We start from the raw sequence: 19083 nt of genomic DNA on the forward strand, positions 1-19083 counted from the left end.
CTCCAGAGTCTTTCACTTATTGTCTATTTAAAATGTTAAGATAAATATTAGTATCTCTGTTTCCAAATGCAAACGCAAACAATATGTTTTTCATGCCATTCCTCTGAGTCAGCATGAGTCAAGTATGTTTTCTTGCTGGTGCAGAATACAAGTAGCAAGTCTAGGAGTCAAAAAACTTGCCCCCTTTTAGTGCTCATGGCACGTTTTGAGCCTTAATTTGCTCATTTCAAAAACACGGTGAAGCCTATTTTCGAGTCAGTATCATAAACATATTCAAGTCCACAGCACAGTTGAGGGGGTGTTCTATCATTATTTCACTCCACATAACATATTTTTCATAGCTGCAAGAGAAGGAAATCGCAAAGATCGTGTTTGTGCAGAACACCTGAGGAAGTACAATGAGGCCCTACAAATTAATGATACAATCCGAATGATTGATGCGTATAATCACCTTGAAACTTTCTACAATGATGAGAAAGAAAAGAAGTTTGCAGTCCTAGGAGATGACAGTGACGAGAGTGATGACGACGGTGATGATGATGGAGATGCGGGTGATGAAAAGAAACCTTTGAAGCTGGACGAGACAGATGGATTTCTCATGACTTTATTTTGGGGTAAAAATCAGTGTAACGTTTTTGCATGGCCTTATGCATTTACCTCTTTGGCATGAACCCACTGCTTCTCAAGAGCTCTCCAAAAGTCCCTCTTAAAATAATCTTTCATTGTGAAAGAAGAAATCCCCCTCATATTGGGGCTATTTCTGATTGATGGGATTAAGTAGCCATGGGCTGTATGATCATAATTAATCATTTGGTCATCTGGTTTTATTGTCAAGATGACTGCAATAAATTTATATTAAAGACTAGCCTAATTATTAGATATGGCACAAGACTAACTGTAGTTGAACATCTTAGTACTTCATTATATAAAATCTTCCAGTTAGTTATTCACATATTTTACTAATTTAAACTAATTATTTCTTGCAAATCAAAACTGTAATGAGGTATCACCTCACACAGTCAGAATGGCCATCATTAAAAAGTCTACAAATAGTAAATGCTGGAGAGGGTGTGGAGAAAAGAGAGTCCTCCTACACTGCTGGTGGAAATGTAAATTGGCGCAGCCACTATGGAGAACAGTATGGAAGCTCCTCAAAAATCTAAAAATAGAGTTACTATATGATCCAGCAATCCCACTCCTGGGCATATATCCAGAGAAAACTCTAATTCTGAAAGATGCAAACACCGCAATCATAGCAGCACTATTTACAATAGCCAAGACATGGAAGAAACCTAAAAGTCCATCAGTAGATGAATGGATACAAAAGATGTGGTATAGATAGATAGATAGATAGATATAGATATATATAGATAATGGAATACTACTCAGCCATAAAAAAGAATGAAAAAAATGCCATTTGCAGCAACATGGATGGACCTAGAGATTATCATACTAAGTGAAGTAAGTCAGACAGAAAGACAAATAATTATATGATACCACTTATATGTGGAATCTCAAATATGATACAAAGGAACTTATTTATAAAACAGAAACAGACTCACAGACATAGAAAACAAGCTTATGGTTACCAAAGGGGAAAGGTAGTGGGAGAGGGATAAATTGGGAGTTTGGGATGAGCAGATACAAACTACTATTTATAAAATAGATGAGTAACAAGGTCCTACAGTGTAGCACAGGGAACTATATTCAATATCTTGTAATATCGTATTTAATATCTTGTAATAAACCATAATGGAAAAGAATCTGAAAAAGAATATATATAATACTTATGTATATATAACTGAATCACTTTACTGTACACCCGAAACTAACACAACATTGTAAATCAAGTATACTTCAATAAAAAAGAAAATAAATAAACTAATTATTTCTTAAAGAAAATAAGAAAATGTTGAAAAAGCTGGCTGTGAACCCAGAACATGAAAATGAAAAGCTGACGAAATTGAGAAACACCATAATGGAACAATATACAAGGGCCGAGGAATCAGCACGAGGAATAATTTTCACAAAAACACGACAAAGTGCATATGCCCTTTCCCAGTGGATTACTGAAAATGAAAAATTTGCAGAAGTAGGAGTCAAAGCCCACCATCTGATTGGAGCTGGACACAGCAGTGAGTTCAAGCCCATGACACAGGTGAAAACATCCTTTTGGATTTTTTTTTCCTTATGCCGTTATTTCCCTTCCCAGTTTAGTTGTAGTCTTTTGTTCATCAATCTTCCCACCAACCCACCAATACTTTAATGGAATGAAACACTTGTTCTTGAAAGAAGATTGTTTAATAGCAATCAATCTGTGGTATTTGATAGGCTAACCATTGTTCTAGGAATCATTTTTTCCACATTCTTGGAGGAACTTTCTAGATTGAGTTTCCTTTGCAAAAAATGATTGACATTTAAACTTAGTAACAAAATGGGAAAACAACTGCAATATAATATCAAGTGGAAAATCAAATTCCCACAAAAATGTGTGCATTATAATTAGAATTATGTAAAATATGTTTGCATAGAATGAGATCTTTAAGGGAACTTGGAAAAATTAAGACATTTGATGTGTTAGAGATTTGGGACTATGAGAGATTTTCTTTTCCTTTTTAAGATTTGTTTTGTTTTGTTTTCAATTCATTATACTACTTTTGTGCACAGTATTAAAAAAAACACTTGGGAGAGAAAAAAGACAGTCATAGAGATTATAAGCATGGGTGAAACCAGGATAGCTTGTTAGAGTAAAATGTTCTGAAGTCATATTGGTCCTCAGTCTTACTGGACAAGGGGACACTTCAGTTCTGTTATGCTCATCATCGTTTGGTCCACTGGAGCAAATTAAATCTGTTTTCATGTTTGCTGAAAAATAGTCATTCTTGAAATAACTCTCAGTATACTCTCTACATGTACTCATGTTAAAGTTGCCTCTAAAGTTTATGCCAGAGAATGCACTGTTTTCTTTCAAAGAACAAACTCCTTGTTGGGTAAGGAGTTTACATCCTTTTTTATGATGAGAGCTGGTTTACTTAATATGTTTCCCTTTTTGCCCTAGCTTCCAGGAAACTCACAGGCAAAACTGAAGTTCATTTTCTCAGCCTATGTGTTAATCCTTGCAAGTAATACACCTATACTCTTTCACTTTTGGTCCTGTTTTTAAGTTTTTATTCTATTAGCTTTAGTGTTAAGACTTTGATTTTATGTGGCCTCAGCTCCTCTTTGAAAAGAGATGGGGTACAAATGGAAGGTATACATTCAAAGCTAGTTTTTGCTCCTTATCCATTTCAGATTTGGTGGCTGCATGCCAAAATTTAGAACATGCCCCCTTCCTCACTCCCCACATCCTCACCTGTAAACTGAGCTGGACTTACTGGAAGAGGAGTTAGGCATCTATGTGATATGATTTGAGGGTCTGACACTGTGTCTGAAATTTTCCTTTTTAAAGTTACTCCTGTGAATGAAGGCAAAAACATCTGCTAAAATCCAAAAACATGTAAGTTTTTATCAGTGGATATGAGTGCAAGAAGGAGAAATTATCAGAGAAGACTGGAGAGCGATCTTTCTGCAGGATTCTCCAGCAGTTAGGAGTCAAATAAAGACACCTGACATGCTGCCTCTGAAAAGAAAGGGATGGGAATAGGAGAACATACGTTTGTCTGACAGGTGTATTTTTGTTTAATGTTTGGGGGCAAAAGATAGGGTGAATGTGCACCAAAGGCCACTGGACCAACAGCTTTGATAAGAATGGTTATGAAAATAAAACTCTACTGGCCACGTCGAGCTAGAATTATGCTCAATCATTCCTCCTATGCAAGGGCCAGAGTGCATATTTGATTTCTTTACCTACATTAACTTTCAAAATTCAGATTTTTTCACAAATATAGCTGTTTTAATTATGTTTTTAATAACATCTTTCATTTTTATTTATATCCTTTTGAACAGATAATATATTTACCTCTTTCAAAATTAATAAGGTATAATATTTACCTCTTTCAAAATTAATAAGGTACAGGATGTACCACTGTCCTCCAGTCTCCCAGCTCCCCTCACTGGAGGCAGCCAATGTTTTCAGTTTCTTCCACGAATGTTTCTTTCTTTCTTTTTTTTTTTTTTTTTTCGCTTGAATGTCTCTTAAAATGACCAAATGCAGTATACCGTGTGTATTTTCTCTGTGACTCAAAATTCAACTATATCTTTAAAATTGTCACTGCATCTTATCCTCTGTTAAAGAGTCTGAAATTAATGTATCAATAGTAAAAAGCAAAGCCTATTTTAGTTTCTCATTGCTGTATCCTCTTCTCAACTGAAAGCATCTCCTTTCTTTCTCCCAAGTCACCCATCAATTTGTTTCCTTGGCATAAATGATGGCCTTCCCACCTCCAGACTGGAGGATGGAAATATTTTTGTCATTGTATAGTAATCCCAGATTGGAAATCAAATGTTGTCTCACCATCATGTCTTTGTTCAATGCCAAAAACAGATGGCAGCAAATCCGTGTATGATTTAATCCTTTAATTTACACTGACCAGTTGCAATTTAATATTTCTTTTCCTAATTAGAAGATTTTAATGTGTTTAGTGTTACAACATTTAATTTACTAAAATGTTTCTTCAGAATGAACAAAAAGAAGTCATTAGTAAATTTCGCACGGGAAAAATAAATCTGCTTATCGCTACCACAGTGGCAGAAGAAGGTCTGGATATTAAAGAATGTAATATCGTTATCCGTTATGGTCTCGTCACTAATGAAATAGCCATGGTTCAGGTACATTCAAATACCTCGATTATGTTAATTTTTGATTTTGTGTTCTTGTTGTGTTTTCTTTTAGTAAAACAGCACACATAGTTTTAAAAATATATGTTTTCCTACGAAAATAGAAATCAACCAGATAAGCAGACAACCACCAAATTAAGAAATACTTGGATTTCAGGGGTCCATGTGTTATTCAGTGCCTCACTACTCAGAATGCATTTTTCACGAGGATGATATTAGAGTTGATAGTGAGGTTCCTGGGCAAGGCCATAACATTTTCTTTTACTGAAAATGTACCTAAATATTATCACTTTATACAGAAGACTATAGAAATGTATCACCATGTTGAACATGTTTTCATGGAAATACGTGCTCAACATTGAAGGTAGGATGCCAGGAACAGAGCAGCGTTCTCCACAGCTCTGGTGGCAAGGCCAGAGATGCCCTTCTCCGCATTCATCCCTCCTACGAGGTGGGGGGCAGTGGGACTTCCCCAGCCCAAACCACTGATGATGGTTCACAGGGTTTGAGAGGGGTGCCCCGGGGAACAGAAAGGCGGGACAGGACAGTCTTGTGTTATTGAGGCTTTTGAGGGCTGGTGTGGGGACTTAACCACCCTCATTCTAGAACATTTTTTCTGCATTAAGGTGCATTTTGAGTTTGAAATAGCCGACTAATAAAGAATGAAAAATAACTAACTTTACAGAGAATAGAGGGATCATTGGAGGACTGGGAGACTGAGCAGTGAATATCATTCCAGGACAAAAATGGGAGCATTCACAGCAAGGCATAGTCCTTCATTGACTTGATTTCTTTCTGTTCTCAGAGTCGTGGTCGAGCCAGAGCAGATGAGAGCACCTACGTCCTGGTTGCCCAAAGAGGCTCAGGAGTTATTGAACGTGAGACAGTTAATGATTTCCGAGAGAAAATGATGTATAAAGCTATAGACCGTGTTCAAAATATGAAACCAGAGGAGTATGCTCATAAGGTATTGTTTTGGGCCAGCTCTGAATTTTGGTTTTCCCTTGAAAATGGCTGCCTGTGGTTACCATTGATATCTCTGTGGCTAAGTCTCCAGACAGAAATTGTGCTGAATTATAAATTCCAGTTTGATGAGCTGTGCTGAGTCCGGATTCACATACAAAGAATCAAGATCCATGGTGGGCAGAAATTGTCAGGGAGCCGTTCTATAAACTTTGATAATATAAATTTAGGTTGTCCCTAATCCAGAAAAACTAGTGCAACTCACTCGTTCAACCCCACCTGGTCATTTTGGTCGGGCCTAATCGGTACAGGCACAATTTTTTCATTCCAGAAATATCTGTGAAGTGCCTACTGTGTGTCAGGCAACATTGTAGAAACAGAACATAGCGGCAAGCAACGCAGATAGACCCCTGCTGCATGAAACTTATATTCGAGTACGTACATGGTGAGATTTGAGGAGGGGAAACAATAAACAGAAATAAGGCAACTTATACATCGAATGGAAAGAAGAGCTGGAGAATTAGAACAGGACAATGTGAAACAAGCTTCTAGATGAGCACTTTAGGTTTGGTGTCTGGGAAAGTCTTCTTAGAGGGAGAGACATTGAGGCTAGCCCTGAATGGTAAGAAAATACATCATATATCATCTAGCTGCATCTCAGTTTACTAACATGGAGTCATTTGAGTTGTGAGAGGAATGCAGTGAAGGAAGAATGTAGTTCTACAATATTTCAGGAAATCCCCCATACCACTGAATTAAAGACTGTAACTACTATAATAGCAAACAATCCATTTAGAAGAAAATTCACACCCTTGCATATGGGTGTGAATGTTAGTTTCTTAACATTGGAATTGGCTCTACCCTAAATAGAGTTTCACAAAAGGGATGCTTTCAAATTGGTGTGCATTGCTATAACCAACTCCAAGGTTTCCTGGCCAGGTTTCTACATGAATTTATATTTTAAAACCCCTTTAAATATAAGGCAAACCAAACATTTTGTGGCGTCAGATCAAACATTTGTGGCCATATAATACCCCTGGAAAGTTATTGTTTTACATTTAAAGTCCTAAATACATCAGTCAAGTGGGATGTTTTCAAAGGTTGATATTTCAAGACCTGTTGTTCTGTATAAACTCTAGAACCATCTCTGGAGTTTATAAGTCACATTTTTCCAGATAATCTCTAGAAAAAGACCCAGTCCCTTTGGGGGCCCCGGAATAGACTATATTTTTAGGTCTCCTTTGGCTAAGAGACCTACTCTCCTGAAACTACTCCAGGTAGACAACCCCAGAGAAGGGATGGCAGTGACGTGGGGTATATGCCACCACTACTCTGTACAAAGCCCCCAGCACCCATTGCCACCAGGTCAAAGCACTCCTTTCTTCTGATTTAAGAACTTCCTCAACACAACTTTCAGGCAACCACTAATCAATGGTGAGAGTTGACACATAAGGGGAGGTTTATTTTCCATGTCCTATACTGAGTTTATACATAACCGAAAGCTTCTTCAATCAAATCAGACTTCTGGGAGCAAGTTGAAGGTGTTAAACATGTTCCCTGGCCTTCATCCAACAACATTTGCCACATTTTTACATTTTATTTGGGCTTTGATCATGGCTGTGCCTCCCATATATTTGTTATGATTTATTTTCTCTTTTTGCCCCTCTAATTGTTTCATATTCTTTACTAGTTTAGAGCTACTCTTTTGGTTTCTGGTGTCCTGATTACATTTCCAAACACTGACCTCGGTTTTGCTGCCTTTTTTTCTGTCAAGCTCATAGGTGTTTCTTAATTGCCCACATGTATCTGTTCCTGTATGCCAAATCATCTTTGCACCAGCTCCCTGACCTGTAAATAGCTTGCAAGAACAACCTAATTAAACTTTTAAAGAACAGAATACTTCAATTCATTACATTGTTATAATTTACATGGGAAATTAGTCTTCATACTTGTCTGATTAAACTATGTCATAGCCTGCAGGCTCACTTGCAAGGTTTTGTTCTCTTTTCTGTGCTAAATATGGCTGCCTCAAATCAAGGTCTAAAACACAGAGGCGAGAGCCAAAGAGATGGGCCATTCAGCTTTGCTCCTCAGCACTGGTAGTTTACTTTTACTGAAAACTTTCCTTCGATCTTAAGGAAAACAATGGCTTCCTCCACAACTTAATATAAATTTGTCATCTCTGAGAGGTTTAGTTTGGAGGTAAATTATTTAAGAACTAGGTTTTCTATTGTGAAATTGTATAGGTATGAGAAATGGCCAGTCCCTACCTCAGGTTTTATATCTCTCACAACCTATATTTTCTCTGTTCTGAAATATTGATAAGTTTCTCTACTAGCCACAGAATGGGGGATATAAAAATTTAAGGAGTTATTCTCTCATATAAAGAATGTGGGCAGTGGGCAATCTAGACCCATACAATCGCTCCATGACGTCATGAGGAAGCCAAAACTCCTCTCTCTCTCTTCTCTGCCCTTTTATTATTTGGCTTCCATTCTCAAGGTCAAAGCTTTTAGAATTTCAGCTGCTGCATGTTCACTCTAGGAAGGAAGGAAGAGGAAGATGGAAAAGGCAACAGTGCCCATGCCAACTATCTGATACTTAAGGAACTTTCCTGGAAATTTCACTCAACATCTTCTTATGTCTCAAAGGCCACTGGCTTGGAAATGTCCTCATTTAGCTGGCATATTTCCACTCAGAATAAAATTATAGTTCTGTTCCTATGAAGAATGGCTGCTGAGTGGGAAACTAGTATTTTCTGTCACAAATGTATAGAGGAGATAAAGATAGCTAAGAGTCTGGAAATTACAACATATGAAGAAAAATGAAAGAAACCGGGGGCTTATCATGGATAAGAAACGACTAAGGGTGATGAAGTAACAGTGTTTAGTTCTTTAAAGAGGCTCCATGTGGAAGAAAAATTAGACTTATTTTATGAGACAGAATTAAAACTAACGGAGGTGGGGCTTAGAGGGATTTTTTTTTTTTTAAATATTGCCAAAGAGTTTCTCACAACAGAACTTTTCTAAAATGGAATGGACTGTGTTCTGAACACCTGAGGATTCCATATTTCTGTGATTACAGGAGAAGATTCTATACTAAATTCTTTGGGGGCCATCACCTCATTACTTCTATTTCTAGACCAAGTATAGAATTTCATGAGTCAAGTGTACATTTTCATAACTGTCTAAGATCTCTGAATTCCAGGAGACTTACTTCAGTGAAACTATGAAAAAGACCACATTGAATATTCTTTTCTTGATGCAGATTTTGGAATTACAGATGCAAAGTATATTGGAAAAGAAAATGAAAATCAAGAGAAGTATTGCAAAGCAATTCAAGGACAACCCATCATTCATAAGTTTTCTCTGTAAAAACTGTAGTGTGCTAGCCTGCTCTGGAGAAGATATCCACGTAATTGAAAAGATGCACCATGTCAATATGACACCAGAGTTCAAGTAAGTCCAGGAAGACTTAATTTTAAATTTCTTTATAAGCGATGAAGCAGGTTGTATTGTAAATGTTCTTCCAAAATAGTACAAATGAGATTCATTATTTTTCAGAACTTTCCTTTCTCAGCCCCCAAATTATAAACCCTATTTCGTGTACAGTTTTCAAATATATGCACTGGGGCAGGAAAGGAGAAGTGAAAGCCACTTGCATCCAAGGCACATCAGTTTGTGAATGCTCATATTTGTTCTCAACTTCTTGAACAACTTAAGTCTAGTTAAAGTAATCAGCAGACTTGAAAGAAGCTACAGAAGGCCACATACCCCTTGAGAGGTGCCTGCTGATCTGGGAGAAGGGATGAGGTGCTGCCTGGTGCATGCATGTGGACAAGTGGCAAGCCCAGCAATGCGTACCATGTGCTGCATACTGGTCCTGTGTGAATTCTCAGGGGTGATTCTGATTCCTTGATAATTTTAGGAAACTGTACATTGTGAGAGGAAACAAAGCACTGCAAACAAAGTTTGCTGACTATCAAACAAATGGAGAGATAATCTGCAAAGAATGTGGCCAAGTAAGTAAACTGCTGTGGGCTTAATTTTACTTTGGCCAAAAGGAATTCTTAATTGAATGTGCTTTTTTTAAAAAAAATTATTTATATATTTATCTTTGGCTGCATTGGGTCTTCGTTGCTGTGCACGGAAGCGGGGGGGGCTACTCTTCGTTGCAGTGTGCGGGCTTCTCATTGCAGTGGCTTCTCTTGTTGCGGAGCATGGGCTCTAGGTGCGCGGGCTTCAGTAGTTGGCTCACACGGCATGTGGGATCTTCCGAGACCAGGGATCAAACCCGTGTCCCTTGCATTGGTAGGTGGATTCTTAACCACTGTGCCACCAGGGAAGCCCATGAATGTGCATTTAATTTTTCCTCTTGCTCTCTCTCTTTTGTTTTCCAGGCTTGGGGAACGATGATGGTGCACAAAGGCCTAGATTTGCCTTGTCTCAAAATAAAGAATTTTGTAGTCGTTTTCAAAAATAATTTACCAAAGAAACAATACAAAAAGTGGGTAGAATTACCAATAACATTTCCCGATCTTAACTATTCAGAATATTGTTTGTTTAGTGACGAAGATTGACATTTGATTCAAGATTCTTTTAAAATATTATCAACTTGACATTTAACATGATTTTGACGATTGTTTTCATTATACTACAGAACTGATGTGAGAATTAATAAAAATCATTGCTTTACTCTGTGTTGAGCTGTATGCAAGAAGACAATATATTATACTTTCAATTTCTACCGTGTTAGTGGGCAGAGGTAAAGAAAAGCTACCGGTAAAACTCATTAGTGAGGAGCATTATGGTACAGTGGAAAGAATGCTCGGGTATAAATGTGGATCTGAGGTACTAATCTCAGTCCTGTCACTAGTTTTCAGAATAAAATTAAGCAAATCCGTTCATCTTTCTGAACTCGTCTCCTTGTTGGTGAAATGGTTATGGTATTATCTGCCTTTGCTTTTATTAGCTTTCTATTGCTTCATAACAAATTACCACAGATCTAGTGGCTTAAAACAACACCCGTTGATTATTGCACACGTTCTGTAGGCCAGAGGTCAAGGCGGGGTCCTCTGCTCAGTGTCTCGGAAGGCCGAAATCAGGGCGTCAGCCAGATCATGTTCTCATCCAGATACACTGGGGGAAGAATCACTTCCAAGCTCTTTCAGGTTGCTGGCTGTCACCTCCTTGCAGCTGAAGACTAGGATTCCTGTTTTCTTGCTAGCTGTCTATGGGGATCATTCTAAGCTCCACGGGCACCCTCACCACGTGGCCTGCTCACGGGGCCTCTCACAGCTATTTGCTTCTTCACGGCCAGCAGGAGACTCTCTCAAGTCCGCTAAGGCAGTCTTAACTGTAATCCCATCATACTCACAGGTCCCGCCCACACTCAAGGTCGGGGGAATTTTCAGGGAATATACACTGCAGGCAGAGATCTTGGAGACCTTCTTAGAATTCTGCTTCCCACACCACTTGCCCAGTTTTTGTGATTAAATCATATGTGTGTATATATGAAAGCACTTTGAAAAATACGAAGCACCATGAAAGGCAAGGTATTATTGAGAAGCAGCCATCAGGCAGGTTAAGGCTTACTTCCACAGCTTTCCCTCCATGAACATAACACTATGCTCAAAAATTACCTAACAAGAATGGAGGCTAAATCCAGACTCGTTATGAATACACAGAAGATTTCCTGTGTCAGTGGAGATGTCCAGGGTTCATACAGGGTTGAGCAGGCAGCAGATGCTGGATCATTAGAGAATAAATAGAAAATGCCTACCTCTACCACTCCCTAGTCCTAAGCAGAAGAGTAACCTCTCTGTGTCTGGGACGTTGTCAGCGTTCCTGAACTAAGTGTGATCATTTGGAGATAGACACAGGGCCCGGTACAACAGAACATTCTCCCAGCAAATAAACAGCCTCTTTTGTCATGGAAGAACCACATGATAAAGACAGAACCACAGCTGACCATTTTAACCCACACTTACCCTGTCTCACAGATGGTCTGCTCCACAGAAAGTTACCTCCTATGACTAAGGATAAACAAAATGTTGGAGGGAGTGAAAAGTAAATTCTTCTGTGGTTTTTGGATTAATTAAATTCAATCTAACAGTAGCTTTGACTCTTTTGATTAAGACCTAAGCAAAGATGAATATTAGCCAGTCAGAGCTCTTCAGAATGCAACAGGACAGAAGATGATTGTGGTTTCCTTAAAATACTTTTTAAAAATCCAGCTGACTCCATTTAAAGTATTGCTGTCTTCTAGAACATTCTGTCAAGAGGACAGATGATTGTGGTTTTCTTAAAATACTTTTTAAAACTCCAGCTGACTCCATTTAAAGTATTGCTGTCTTCTAGAACATTTTGGAAATTATGCAAGAAACCAAATGCATAAAATAGCTAAATATACTACCGTAACATATGTAGACTGTTTTTAAGGTGTCAGCAAATATCAGGGTTTTTTCATCTATGTTTTCTAGTAATTTTTTTCAATAAAGAGGTATTATTTCTACTGAAAAGGTTTGAAATACATGTTTCAAGTAGCATAAAACTTAATATGCAATTGTACTTGAGAACTCAAACTACGATGCATTCAAAAACAGTTGTAATCATTCTAACGTTTTGATTGTTAATGAACAGTTTAATACTCATGACATTTTAAGGTCATTTAACAGAATATGCTCATGACAGGTAGACACCCTGTTAGATGCCTGAGTTTCAGTACCCACAAAACCTTCTATTAGTTGGGTGACTGAGCAACCTCACTTCACAGGGCTTGTGTTTGCTTTCCTGGAAAATCAGAGATTGTATTAAATGGTATCAAAGTTTCCTTACAACACTAGCATTCTCATAGTTCATGCTTCTGGCTCCCTGGCTCTTTTCATATGGAGACCCTGTTTAGTGATTTGTGGTAATATCAGCTGTGGGCTAAATATCTACTGAATACGTTACACATTTGAAGGTAGCTCCTATTTGCTGAAGGGCATTGCAGGGGTCTCACAGAACAGGTACACTGGCTGGAGTCATGCGCCTTAAGGCAGGTTTGAAAGGCCCAAAGGGGTCAGGAAATTTTACAACAACAAGCATTTCCAAGCCAATAGGTCATTGGCCAACATTGGGCATAAGAAATGTAAAGGCTTACTACCAAAAATCTGAAATCATTTCAGACCATGCGAAATTCAGATACAGTAACTTATAGTTTATACAGATATTTTGAATATAAGGCATTGAGGCAACACAAAAATGGGTAAGAAATTGTCTTCCACAGGATGATCAGTGCAAGTCACAAGCAATTGTTGAAAGTGAAAAACGCTATAAGAGAGGTGAATATTTTCCTCCCTGCAATTTAATAGTCCCTATATCAGAGCAGAAAAGGAAGGCTTAGGGAAAGGAAGGCTTCTGGCATTGTTTTCAATTGGTTGAACCCAAAGCCAAAGAGGATTGATTTGGTGTTTCTTGTTGTCATTGTTGCTTTTAAGCTGTAAAAGACTTGAACACTTTTAGGCGCTAATGGGAAAGAACAACAGGAAGTGAGAAAATTAGCAATGTTCAGCCCCAAAGTAAATTGCTTATTGGGTGTTACTGATATTTCCTACCAAATATTCTTGCTACAGAATTTTCTGGTCACCCTGATCCTTTCTCACCCTGATGCCTTTCCACAGAGGTATAAGTCCTTCTTTGCCACCTCTTCAGCAGACATCCTTTGTTTTTCAAAGACAAAATCCATGTGTCACTTCCCAGCGTCTAGCATAGTTCATGTTTTCAGAACTAGAACGGAGAGCACATCCCTGGAAAGTAATGTTCACGCACCCTGAGCATAACAAAGTGCTCATTTCCAAAATCTGGTAAACAACTACATGAATCATAGCAATCAAGAAAAAACAAGAAAATTATTTTCTTTTCTTCTAAGAGTTATGAAGTTAATTTGAAGTGAATGCTTGTCTTTTTTCAGTTTGTGAATTTCTCCTTAATTAGTTGTACTAGATATACAATTTTATATCTTTGTTTTTATGGGGAGAGCATGAAGTGAGACAAACTTGAGTTTGGATCCCCACCAGCTTTGTGACTTGAGTTATTTAATCTCTCTGAGACTATAGGAAGTTAATAACAGCCTTGAGGAACTGTCATGAGACTTTGGATACTGCATGAAACACACCCAGTAGTTGTCAAATGCATTTGGTTTCTTGTGTAATTTCCCAATATAATATATGTATAGAATATATTAGTAAGAGTTTCCAGAAAAGCAGAAGCAGTATTAGAAGCACAGCTGTGGGTATAGCTTAATAATAGGAAATTTTAGACCTATGTTTGATTATGAGTATTATAAACACTCAATGTTTAGCCCAGAGGGCTTATCTCAAGATGTAAGTAGTAGCTGTGGTGAAACATGATTGCTATGAATATGCTATGCAGTGTAGCTAGAGGAAGGATTTAATGTTCAGATCTTCTATAGGTGCAATACGAAGATAGGTATCAATATAAATAGAAAGATCAACACTTTTGTATTAAGTGGCTGTAGGACTTAAGTAGGTCTGTCATGTAGATACAATTTTAATTAGAGTCTGTCTTCATCTTCAAGAAGTATATAATAATGGAAGCAACCTAAGTGTCCATCAACAGAGGAATGGATAAAGAAGATGTGGTGTATATATATACTATGGAATACTACTCAGCTGTAAAAAAGAATGAAATTTTGCCATTTGCAGCAATATGGATGGACTTGGATGGCATTATGCTAAATGAAATAAGTCAGACAGAGAATGACAAATACACTATGATATCAATTATATGTGGAATACAAAAAATACAACAAAGTAGTGCATATAACAAAAAAGAAGCAGACTCACAGCTATAGAGAACAAACTACTGGTTACCAGCAGCAGATGGGGGTGGAATATAGGGGTGGGGGAGTGGGAGGTACAAACTATTGGGTGTAAGAGAGGCTTAAGGATGTATTGTACAACACGGGGAATATAGCCAATATTTTGTAATAACTGTAAATAGAAAGTAACCTTTAAAATTGTATACAAATTTAAAAAATAATAATATAATAATGTTATACTGAGCAGGCCAGCAATTGCATGATAAGAGAGAGAGAGAGAGAGAGACAGATTCCACTGTAGCATATAAACAGTAATTTATGTCCAGCACAAATGGTGGTGGTTTTTTATTTGTTTCTAAATCTCAACTTTTTTTTTCAGACCATAGGTTATAAAATATGAGATATATATGGAAAGCAAAGCATTGCAGATATTCTTTAAAATTTTTAGATATTTTCTACACAGAGTATTACCAAGTCCCTCTTTATAGGAAATTAATCATCTCGTAAGCATCTCATTTGAGGATGACATTAGATAGTGCTGAGTCCTATTAGTTCATAAGTTAAAATCCAAATTAAAGGCCACATTCTAGGTGAGAAGAGGAACAGACTGTTTATAGGAAGTAATATTTAACCATGCAGCTGTTAGAATACATTTGAACCACTATTTAAGTTGAATATATTTGATGAAATATATTAATTTTTACATACTAATTTAAAAACTGGACATTATTTTGACATTTATGAAAGAAATTTAAATGTTTAATTCAGTTATATATATATATATAATAATAATGAACCAAAGATGAGCATTTTTTCAGCTTAAATATTTCCTTCAAACTCTGCCTTCTGCTTGTTTTAATGAGTGCTTGTATTTTATTGTACACACGTAGGATGAATGGATTGTTGGATTGTTAGTTCTTTCATTCTGAATCTCTTAACAGGCATGGAAATGATCTTAATTCACTAAGATGTAAGGATTTTTATCACGCTAAAATGACCAGAACAAATGATGAGACTTTTGTAGATAACATAACATTTAATTTAAAAACATCATTTTATCTACCTAAGTAATTATAAAATAGTATTAAAAAGATTCAACTCCTCTGTAACGGTTTGAAAAAGGACTAGACTGATGAAAGATGCCAACTTTTGATGTAACAGTCATGGGGAGAGGTCAGGACTTCTCTGAATGAAGCTAGACACAGCAGGAAAATTGTAAGATGCCTGTGCTCTGATCATATCCATCCTGTTCAAAAGACGACTCGAGACATAATCCTATTTTTCCAACATTCTGCAAGACAAAGGCCTTAGCAACTGGCCCAGCAGAGTCATCTTCTGGCCCAGGCAAGGTCATTACCTCATAAGCAGTGTGAGGAAAAGAATGCCTAGACAATCATAGTTTGCTCTGGAACCAAGGTGGTGGATGGAGGGATGGATAGTTGATGCCATGTACATCTTTAATCACAATATCCAATGATTAGGATACTTAAAAAATGTTCTTTAGAAAGCTTTGTAATGAGTGCTCAATTTGACTGCACTATGTGTTTGGGCTAAGGAAAACTGACCTATACCAGGTGAGCTTGGTAGATATTCTTCAACAAAGAGTGAATTTGGGGAGGTGAAGAAATGGATGTAATAAGCATAGATGATCTTTAAATGGGAATTGTAAAAAAATAAATCAAAAGAAGGAAAGAGATGGGGGAAAAATTTTGAAAGGGAATCCAAAGTTTCAAGCCTGTGTACAGGCCTAGGAGTTAGAGTCAAGAAACAAGGAGAGAGTCAAGATTCAAGAGGGAGAGATGAGGACATAATTGTTGAAACAAAATGTGGGGGAGAAGGAAGAGGATGAAACCAAGAGCACAGGAAAGACTAAGTTTGGTGGAAGGATAGTTGCTGCTGCTTCTAAAGCAGGAGAAACATAAATATGAATAAAAGATACAGCTTAAAGGTACAGGAGTAGGAGGCTGATGGAATTATTCTACTGGCATCAATCACTAGGCTATCTGCTGAGTTGGGTTTGGGATTTGAGGATGGACATTGGGGACATAAAGAAAGTAGTAAAGATTTTTAAACATGCTTTGATGAAGGCAAACTGACTAATTAGAAACAGAGAAAAAGATTGCCATGCAGTATCAGGACTAACCTAATTGGAAATAATAAATGTAGAAATAATACTTTAATAAATATTTATGTGCAGGATATTAGACTAAGTTCTGTTATGTTTATTCTTGGTGTGTAAAAGGCAAAAAATCTGAATGTTTAAAAATCTGATGGACTCACAAGGCTTTAAAATGTTATGGTCAGTGTAACCCAAATATAGCTGGTTCTGTTTATAGCTTCTCTCAGCATGAAGTTGTATTACAAGAAACCTAACATCAACAGCCAGACTAATTAAAAATTAATTTAAATATTTTTTCTGGCATGCAAAAAAAAATCCAAATGGAAATTGCATATTATAAAAATATCTTCAAATCTTTTAAACTCTGTTTCCCAAAGAAACACATTATACATGAGAACATTATACATTATACATGAGAACAAAAACATTATGCATGAGAACTACTTCACCACCTCTTTTTCTCTTTTCAAAACTCCTCAAAATTACCTCCCTATATCATCCTGTATTACTTTTTATCTTCCCTACTCCTTCTCCCAGTCTCTTCCTTTTAATGTAAATTAGTATTGTTTTACTGTGTTCATTTCTTTTTCTCCCTTCATTATCCTAGGTTTGATGGATGCCTGAACCACAAAGGGTTTTTCCACCTTGGAAGCGTGTACTGGGAGGTGGGGTATTTTTGTGAATATCCATACTAACATTTTTAGTCCCTGAAATATCAGAAAATAACAGTGACAATTATCAATTTATTGCTTTTGAGCTCCAAATTCAACCTTTTTATCTGCTCCCTAAAGATGCATCTGGGCCCTTTAAACATTTTTGCTTTGCCTGTTGACATGACATTAAAGTTTGCCTGTATAGGGTGCTGGAGAGGCAGTGCAGAAAGAAACGGTTTTGTTTCCTGGTTCAGGCTTCGGCAGCCTGAGTGGCTTCTCTAGCATCCAGTTCCTGCAGTACACATGGCTTTCTCCAGCACCAGGGTCTTGCATGGCAGCCCACAGCACTCAGTGACCAGCAACCGCATATTCCCTGGCAGTTTTGTGCAGAGCACCTCCAGTAAGACACCTCCCCTTGAACAGCTTTCCCTGGTCCCCAGAGAGCACATTTCTAGCATGCTCCAAAAGGTAGACAGACTTCCGGCAAGTTCTGGTGGCACCATGGCAACTTCCTTGCTTCCAGTAACCTGCAATTGCCCTATCCAATAAGGTCTGAATCGGCCTTGGGTGCCCTATCTCAGCCACAAGGGAAGTGGCTGCTTCCTATGTCTGCTATTTCGATATTCTTTAGGGTTCTTTTTACTTCTTCTTAGCTAATGCTCTGTTACTCCAATCCCATCGTAGTTAATAATTATTTATATTAAAATTTACCTGTTCAAATTACTCTGTGGTTTCTCTAACTAGATTGAACTCAGACTCATACAGTAATATAAAGGAATATGAGAATTAGTCATAAGAAGTTATACTTTTCAAATATCCAACTATGTTCTCTTATGTATAAGCATTGGATTTCACATAGGAAATGATTCAAATGCATCTGACCAATTCTCTAACCAAAAAATTTAGAAAAAGGACAGAATGTATTTTATCACTAAATAATTTCATTTTCTGAATCCAAACAATCAGGTTTATAATACCAATAACTGAACCCCAAATTCCTATCTTACATGAAAGACCATGAAATGAGTTGTTGAGAGGATGAAACGAGAAAAATGTGTGTATGATATATATATATTTTTAAATAACTAAAACTCACAGAGTAACTCTGAGAGAGAGAAATACCTTGGTTTTAGAATGCCCCCGCTAATGTGTGTGCTTATTTTTGAAGATGAGACCTTCTTACGGCATTGGTAATGAGTCAAAGAAATAGCTTAAATGTTTTGCGTAAAACAGAATCATTTAGAAGGGGCTAAAGAGGAAGGGAGAAAATGTCGAAGAGAGGGAATCCCAGAAGCAAGGCAGGAGGCTGCAGCCCAAGTAGAAATTACCGGTGGAAATTCTACCATCGTTGTCCCAAAACACAAGTAAATCTGCTTCTTGCTTGAGTCGGTGTTATTTGGCGTCAGGCACTGGGGCAGTCTGGCAGGGAAATACGGAAACAATGAAGGGAAAGCACACATACAAGGAAAAGTGGATACAGAGAAATTGCAGATAACAAATGTTGGACACATTTTACAGTGACTGACACAAAGAAGGCATTCAATAAATATTAATTTCCTTTCCTGAATTAAAGTATAAGGAGTAATCTCTGACCTTGGGGAGTTAACAAATAGGTTGAGAGTTCAAAGATTATAGGCACAAAATTATCAGGAAAAATATGAGTGTACAATAATTGTGTGGTATACAAATTATAGGTATTGTAGAGTTCTGAAAAGCCAGGGATTGAGAAAAGCTTCTGAATTAGAGTAA

General features: G+C 37.3%; 1 protein-coding gene across 1 annotated transcript in view; it reads left to right on the forward strand.

The window, feature by feature from the left end:
• IFIH1 (interferon induced with helicase C domain 1) overlaps positions 1–10438 on the forward strand; it is a 55976-nt gene extending 45538 nt beyond the window's left edge. The window contains exons 10-16 of the mRNA XM_029225661.1: positions 342–614; positions 1899–2158; positions 4618–4767; positions 5582–5743; positions 9007–9197; positions 9667–9760; positions 10139–10438. Coding sequence (XP_029081494.1) covers positions 342–614; positions 1899–2158; positions 4618–4767; positions 5582–5743; positions 9007–9197; positions 9667–9760; positions 10139–10318 — 1310 coding nt within the window. The 3' untranslated portion in view covers positions 10319–10438. The remainder of the gene's footprint in view (positions 1–341; positions 615–1898; positions 2159–4617; positions 4768–5581; positions 5744–9006; positions 9198–9666; positions 9761–10138) is intronic.
• Positions 10439–19083: the final 8645 nt, after the last annotated feature.

Source organism: Monodon monoceros, unplaced genomic scaffold (assembly GCF_005190385.1).
Source record: "Monodon monoceros isolate NGI ecotype Baffin Bay Population unplaced genomic scaffold, NGI_Narwhal_1 Super_Scaffold_16, whole genome shotgun sequence".
Classification (NCBI taxonomy): Eukaryota; Metazoa; Chordata; class Mammalia; order Artiodactyla; family Monodontidae; genus Monodon; species Monodon monoceros.